General features: G+C 42.4%; 2 protein-coding genes across 2 annotated transcripts; one reads left to right on the top strand and one right to left on the bottom strand.

Annotated features, from left to right (window-relative positions):
• Nucleotides 1–502: 502 nt before the first annotated feature.
• Nucleotides 503–3,241, bottom strand: LOC129590668 (adenosine deaminase-like). The gene is made up of 8 exons (XM_055486006.1): nucleotides 3,192–3,241; nucleotides 2,520–3,023; nucleotides 2,266–2,342; nucleotides 1,876–2,057; nucleotides 1,757–1,811; nucleotides 1,173–1,336; nucleotides 875–1,090; nucleotides 503–810 (listed from the first exon to the last, which is right to left on the bottom strand). The coding sequence occupies exons 2-8, from the start codon at nucleotides 2,739–2,741 to the stop codon at nucleotides 653–655; spliced, it is 1,074 nt and encodes a 357-aa protein (XP_055341981.1). The 5' UTR covers nucleotides 2,742–3,023; nucleotides 3,192–3,241; the 3' UTR covers nucleotides 503–652.
• A 698-nt stretch (nucleotides 3,242–3,939) lies between these two features.
• LOC129590685 (chymotrypsinogen B-like) lies at nucleotides 3,940–5,580 on the top strand. Its single transcript, XM_055486035.1, has 6 exons — nucleotides 3,940–4,034; nucleotides 4,156–4,227; nucleotides 4,304–4,445; nucleotides 4,512–4,929; nucleotides 5,012–5,094; nucleotides 5,250–5,580. Exons 1-6 carry the CDS (start codon nucleotides 3,983–3,985, stop codon nucleotides 5,338–5,340), a joined length of 858 nt encoding a protein of 285 aa, XP_055342010.1. The 5' UTR covers nucleotides 3,940–3,982; the 3' UTR covers nucleotides 5,341–5,580.
• The last annotated feature ends 1,383 nt before the right edge of the window (nucleotides 5,581–6,963 follow it).

The following is a 6,963-nucleotide window of genomic DNA, read 5'->3' as shown; positions in this document are numbered from 1 at the left end:
ACACATCTTGAAAACCCTTGCACCCTTAGTTTTTGGATGATACTGCTACAAAAAATGCAGTTGTTGAATTCTCCTTTTGTGTCAAGCGATACGTAACGATCTTTAGGTAATTCCACTACTACGATTCTTAGGGCACCATCGATCCGGACTACTCCAAGTGCTCTTCCACCTGTTTTACTACGCTCACTGCCAACTTTTAGTGCATTGTCGATGCATTCTTCAGTAAATTTAATTAGATGGATTTCCTTCCTTAATCATGTAAAAAGCGCGGAGCAATTATGTGTCTTCAACTTCCAGGACATACTCGTTCGGTCGTTCCAGCGATAAAGAAAGATAAACTATTTGTAAACATAGTTTTCATGCACTAGCTGGTGTTCTTTGTCGCCAGAAGACACTGCTATGTAATTCAGCGCTGAATAATTTGCGAGTTCAGTATTGTTACGTTCCTAAAATCATAGGAATTCCGTACTTACTTCAACGAAGGCGTGGTCATACAGACGCTTTTTAATTCCATCGAGCACAGTTTATAAAATGGAGCATATCAAACAAATAATAAAGCGATGCTGTTTTAACGAATCGCTTGCAGCGTCTTTACACCGTCGATGAATATGCACTGCTGCATAGCATAATACAAAGCTAAATCTCCAGCACTTCAGCTGACGCTTGTTTTTAGATTCCGCACAAAATATAAATCCAACAGTTTTTGTTTGACATCTTCTGCTGCAAAGGAACTGTGCAGTGCCAGAAGATTTATTTTTAAAAATGTAGCCATGTCATAGCCGAATGTGTGGTGCAGGACATGATATTCATCTGAAACGACAATAATGATAGCATGTGTTTTTAATACTGTTTCGGCACCCCAACGGAAACCGACCCGTTAACGTGTGATCCAGAATCCCGGGGTCGTCCGAGTTGATCGAGACACTAAATCCTCCTTGGATATACCGCTGGATGGGATGATTTTGTAGATTCTCCACTTCTCCACTCCGCACATTGGCCGTTGGGGCTTCTTCCATATGGATACGTTTGTCTTTCAGATAGGCGAAGATGGCAGAATCCTCAGGCACATGCAGTCCGTGTCCAACCCGCGCTGTCGGCATAGTAATATACTGAGCATCAGCGTCGGGAACAGCTTTATGAAATGGGAAATGACATCTCCACTAGTACTGTACTTGCATGCAACCTATCCACCAAGAAGCGGATCTTTTCCGGTTCCATGTCGCTCTCGGCATGTACGGTAATGCCTAGGCCGGCATCCTTAAGGCGATCGAGAAACGGTGAACACGGGTTCATATCGGCTTCGGTGCAGGCCACATCGAACCCAACAAAGTCAGCTCTAAAAGAATCGGAAGCTTTTCCGTTGGTTAAGAAAAATGGCCCGGTACATGGTGTCAAAAACGGGATACATACACTAAAACTTTCGCTTTCGCGCGCTCCGAAAGACTTTTTAGTAATATTTTATGTCGAAAAGCCAAATGATTTGCATCGTTCTGAAAACCCGTTTGAGCGCAACATCCGCTTGCCGAGATATGGCAAACTAAAATGAGCAAAAAATTTAAACGCATTGTTGTGTACCAAAAGTCTGGTAATTACCCAACTTTCTTGAAAACTTTGCTGTAAAAGACACATGACCATAAAGTCGAAAGTGAATTAGTAACACCGTTTTCGACACCATGCGCCACCGGGCCATTTTCTTAAGAAACCTACTAGTTATCCACTAGTTAAAAAGCGTCTTCTTTATTTTACTGTGACCCACCTGTGGTGAAGCGCAAAGTTAACGCTGTCTTTAAATCCATCCGCATCCCAGGGCGCTGTAAGCCAGACAAAAGACGAAACAAACTTGAGGTATTGTCTAGATAAGTGTTTGATGCTTACAGTGTTTAAAAATTACGTGATCGCAGCAGATGAGAAAAACATGGATGTCCTGGTTATTATTTAAGGCGGCTGCAACACCTCTCGTCACGCCCGCTTTGACCGCTTCGTGAATGGTACTCTGTGAAAGTCGGCCCTTGGTCTGCCTGGACATGTATGTCGGAGAATAGCGCAGCTCAAATAATCTGAAACCCACCCATAAATCTTACATTTTTTTGTTAGTTAAGGCCATCGATGCATCAAACTGCAAAGCGATTTGCGGATAGCGGAACGTAAATAAATATGGGTACTCGCAATATTAATTATGTCAAAAAAATGTTGGGGTAGAGCGCCAGAACACGAGACGAATACCAGTACGAAAAGCGGTGCAATGTACATGTACGTTAACCGTACTTGACATTATCGGCAGCCTTACTAATCACCGTTTCTTCTGCCACTCGGGAAATAGCACTGACATCGCCAAATATCACCTTCGATGAAAGAAGTCTCGTAATTGCTAGTCAGCCTGGTGATAAAATGTTTCAATTTGTGTAATTATATTGTTAGTACTAACTACCACGTACAAACCGGGCAATAATTAAGACAACTGTAACCAATTAAGCTCGTATCACATAAAACTTACAGATACTCCGGCTGAGAGCTTTTACCTGATGTCTTTCTATGGCAAGCAGGTATCGCTGAAAATCGTCGACAGGTTCCTCGATGAGGAAATATTCTCGTAGATCGGCTTCTGCCGTAAACGGAAGGGGTATTCCTTGCCGGCGGTGCTCATCCAAAAGGGTCGTAAATTGTACCGCGCATTCTAGATGGCAGTGGAGTTCCACCTTCGGAATATGTCGTAAGATCTCCAACATTTCCGTCATAATCATAATTACTCTAAAACAGATTCCAATGCTTATTATTACGGTAATAGCGTATTAATTTTGATCATCACGACTTCGTCGCCCGGGTAACTGAAATGCAGGAATGCAACCTACGCAGCCTTGAACTGTGCGATATTGATTTGCAATGGGAAAACGCCGGTAGGACCGTAGTCATGGTAGATCACATACGTATCCAGACGTGAAAAGAAGAGCGCAACCGGCGGAAGTGAAGAGGATGCCGGCTGAGTCAGATCTGTCCCGGCTGTTGTGGGAAAGTTCCATACAGCTCTGCGGAGTACGGAGTCAATTCATATACCACATCGGGCTGCCTGTATTTTGCCCGCTGATGCAGTCATCATAATAATTGCAGTTTGTACTTAGCTTGGGAGAACTGCATAGTAAGCACTATTCAATAAGACAAACGTAGGGCTATCGTGCTTGTATCGAGACACATACCGTACGAGTAGAGAAAGTAATCCGCAAATGATGGCGTTCCATGCAAACATAAATGCACCGACTAAAACTTTTGTTTTAAATAAAGTTTTAAATAAAGAGTAGTTTTAAATATTATTTTTAAATAAAAAGGGCCTTGGTAGTAACGCTTCCAATACTCGTATGTGTTCCAGGAAGCACACTCTTGTCGCATTTTAATACTACAAATTTCGTGTTATGTTTTTGTTTTTATGGTAATAAGATTTACTTGTATGCGTTATCTGTAAGTACACCGTACCACAATACCCCACATTTTTGGAAATATAGTAACGCAGACGAATAAACAATTATTGTTATTGGTGCAATGGTGCTCAATGGGTGCAGACTTCCTTCCGCATAAGGAGACAGCACATCTGAATAGCACACTTGAATAATGATTCAACAAAAATGTTTGCATTCTTAACTAGAAGTCAACACCCGAAGGATGTCATCTACAAAGCGCAGTAGGGCAGCAATTTGGAACCGGTTACATTCATCATTCCTGTAATCGTTAAATAGATGCCTGGTATTCGGAAGTGGTGAGGAAATAAAAACAGGAAACAACCACATACGTAGCAGGAAACAGGGCACTGGAATAGGTCTTCATATTAGTAAACAGAGTACTGAAAATACGGCTGCCGACACACAGACCTGTAAAATGGCAGCAGCCGGGTATTTAAGGACTAAAGCACATAGTTAACAAAATCATACTCATTCGTTCCGGATAATTTAGTGGCACTAGTTTTCCTAATAAGTATTCCAAAAGCATAATAACGATGCCCGCTGCATTCTTCTGTACACTTTTTGTTGGCCTTCTGGCTTCTTTCCGTAAGCTGCTTTATGAAGTTAAAGTCCCTGCTTAATTAACTCAAATGTTTTATTAAACTGTGTTAATGTGGTATATTCAACTTAGAAACATATTCAGTTAATTAAGTATTTTAATCTGTAGGCCTGGCTGACAGTGCCGTGTCCTGCGGTACCCCACAGATATCTCCCCGCTCCGAGATGTCACGAGTCAAAGGTGCGTTGCTAAATATTGAGAAAGCGTTTATCTGGTGTGCACTTGATCTATAAATATCAAAAATCATTTTCAACAGGTGGTAGCGACGCGATTGCCGGTAGTTGGCCCTGGCAGATCCGTCTCGGTGTCCGTTATCCCAACGGCCAGGTGTCGTGGATCTGTGGAGGCAGCATTCTCACCGAGAAATATGTGGTGACCGCGGCACATTGCTTGCTTGAGTAAACTAACACAGACGATAACGAATACTCAGAAAATGCTGACAACAGTTAAATATCTTTATACAGTGGTGTGAATGGCCAATACGTGGTGCGTGCCGGTGATCACGATCAGAGCCGCGTAGAAGCCAGTCAAGTGGATCATACTGTGCTGCGCGTAGGGCGCCACCCGCAATACGGCGGCGAGCGGACCTTCGTCAACGACATTGCCATTCTCCGTTTGGCGACCAATTTGACATTTAAAGCCCAAGTCAGCCCGGTGTGCATTCCGTCGACGTGTCAGGATGTGGCCCAGGGAACGAACTGCATGGTGACGGGATGGGGCGGATCCGGACCCATCGGGAATATGAATAAACCGCTACTGCAACAGGGGAGGGTCCAGATTATTGGACGGGAACAGTGCGCGCGGCGGTACTGGGGCGGCATGGTCACCGGGGCGGTGCAAGTGTGTGCCGGGACGCCGACGCTGACAACCGATGCTTGCAAGGTAACTGTGGCAATTATACTCGAAAGCATATGATTTTTAAAGGCATTGATTAACATTTTATTGCACTGGGTGCTTATTATAGGGTGACAGCGGCGGTCCGTTGGTGTGTCAAGACCCCGCCAGCCGGAAATGGGTTCTACATGGCATTGTCAGTTTTGGAGCTGGGTGCGTACTTATGCATAATAGATGGACAGTTACTGTCAAACTTTTTGACTTGTAAATCCGACAAACCGTCAAACATTAAGTTGATGCTGCTTAAAAATATGAGAAAAGTACTTGCAAGATGTAACTAAGATAACCATTGTCGGCTGATTTTATAGTTGTACCAGTAACAAGCCCGCCGTCTACACGAGAGTGTCTGGACTGCTTGACTGGATAAAAACGACAACCGGCAATACCGCTATGGTTTAACTCAATCCATATGCCAATGCTGTGCGAATTTTTCCATCCATGGAACCAGAAACGCCACACTGCAAAAAATTCTATAATTACTTATATAAAATGCTAAGTTCGACTGTACGGAAATCGTTTATACTTTCCTAATTGTTATGTCGTTGTCGCTCTAAAGGGTTGTACTCTCTGTACATCTTATCGTTAATATTATTATTCTGTGATACTACTTTAAAGTTTACCATAAAGTTAGATGTCTAAACTGCCTTTATGCCGATTTGTTTTGCATAATAAAGTGATTAAATTTTTATGATACTTTACCACAGGAAACCTGTCTTCACCACAGCCTGGATTGATACTTATATACATAGATCTTTTTGTGGTAACCGTATTGGTGATACAGCGAGAATATGTATTTTATAGATTCCCCGAGAAAATGGTTTATTACATAATCTTCTGATTATGATGAGGAGTGATTATTCAGCATTTCCTTGCATGATGCGTATAATACCGAGAAAAACTTTGGTTGCGGCACGTGCTAAGTTCACAATAAACGGGACATAACTGATCCCAACGGCAGACACGAATAACAACTTACCGACAACAGAGAAACTTGGCGAAACTTCAGGGCAAAAATAAACTATATGTATACGAATGAGCAGAATTCTGTTCAGATGCCTAATGAAAAAATTTAATAGTAGTGTTCGATAAAATCCATTTCGCAAAGAAGATTTAATTAAGAGCTTAAAAAAATTTGGCTAATTGCTTTTACGGAAATGTGATCTGCCGAAAAATGGAGCGGTGAGCGGATGTTGCGACTATACTTATAACGGGTGCGCTAACGGAAGGAAAACCACACACACTACTGCCCCACCTTTTTTCACCGTTGACTGTATTCTGTTCCAGGGGCTTATTGCGCTGTGGGAGCTATTCCGGAAATTATAAGATGCTCCCAGTGTTGCAGTAATCTAGTGCACATCAGATCACAGACGTTAATGATTTGTATTAAGTTGATGTATCGTATTACATGTGTACTTCGTGAAGTTCTTCGGTGTATGAAGCACGAACCAGCGCCCATTACCTCTGTACATACAGCGTTTGCGTGGGAAAACACGGGAACGAAATCTCAGGAAGGTCATCCCTGTTGATACTAGATAGAGAATATGCCATAATTTCAGTGAACTGTTGTTGGATGGTGAATTTATTTTTGTATTTGCAGTGAGGCTACTGAAATTCAGAATAATATCTTGACACAAGGTATCTCTGACAAATATCGATAATTTGTCGCTTACGATCGCGCACAAAGCGGTTCCTGCCAAATTCATCGTTTGTCCATGTAAAGCCGCGCTCAAATGCTCACTCTTTCACGTGCTCATAATCCCCGGCGGATCCATTCAGGTTTTTAAAACCGTTTGGATCATCTAGCTTTTAATGCGCTCCAGTATCTTCCTTACCGTTTTATAGGCTATTTTAAATCACTGCAGTAGTTGATGTGTCGCATGATCGCATCTTATGTATTTGTATACTGAAGTTCGGCAATAAATAATATTACCGCCGAAATAAAATCCGGCAATGTGGAAATATTTCGGATCGAATTTAACGGCTTGGATATCCTGCAAATTGTTGGTGTCCACGGTATATGCC

Source organism: Paramacrobiotus metropolitanus, unplaced genomic scaffold (assembly GCF_019649055.1).
Source record: "Paramacrobiotus metropolitanus isolate TYO unplaced genomic scaffold, Prichtersi_v1.0 Parri_scaffold0000041, whole genome shotgun sequence".
In the NCBI taxonomy this organism is placed as follows: Eukaryota; Metazoa; Tardigrada; class Eutardigrada; order Parachela; family Macrobiotidae; genus Paramacrobiotus; species Paramacrobiotus metropolitanus.
The sequence above is the reverse complement of the archived record's forward strand: the minus strand, read 5'-3'. Positions and strand labels throughout refer to the sequence as shown.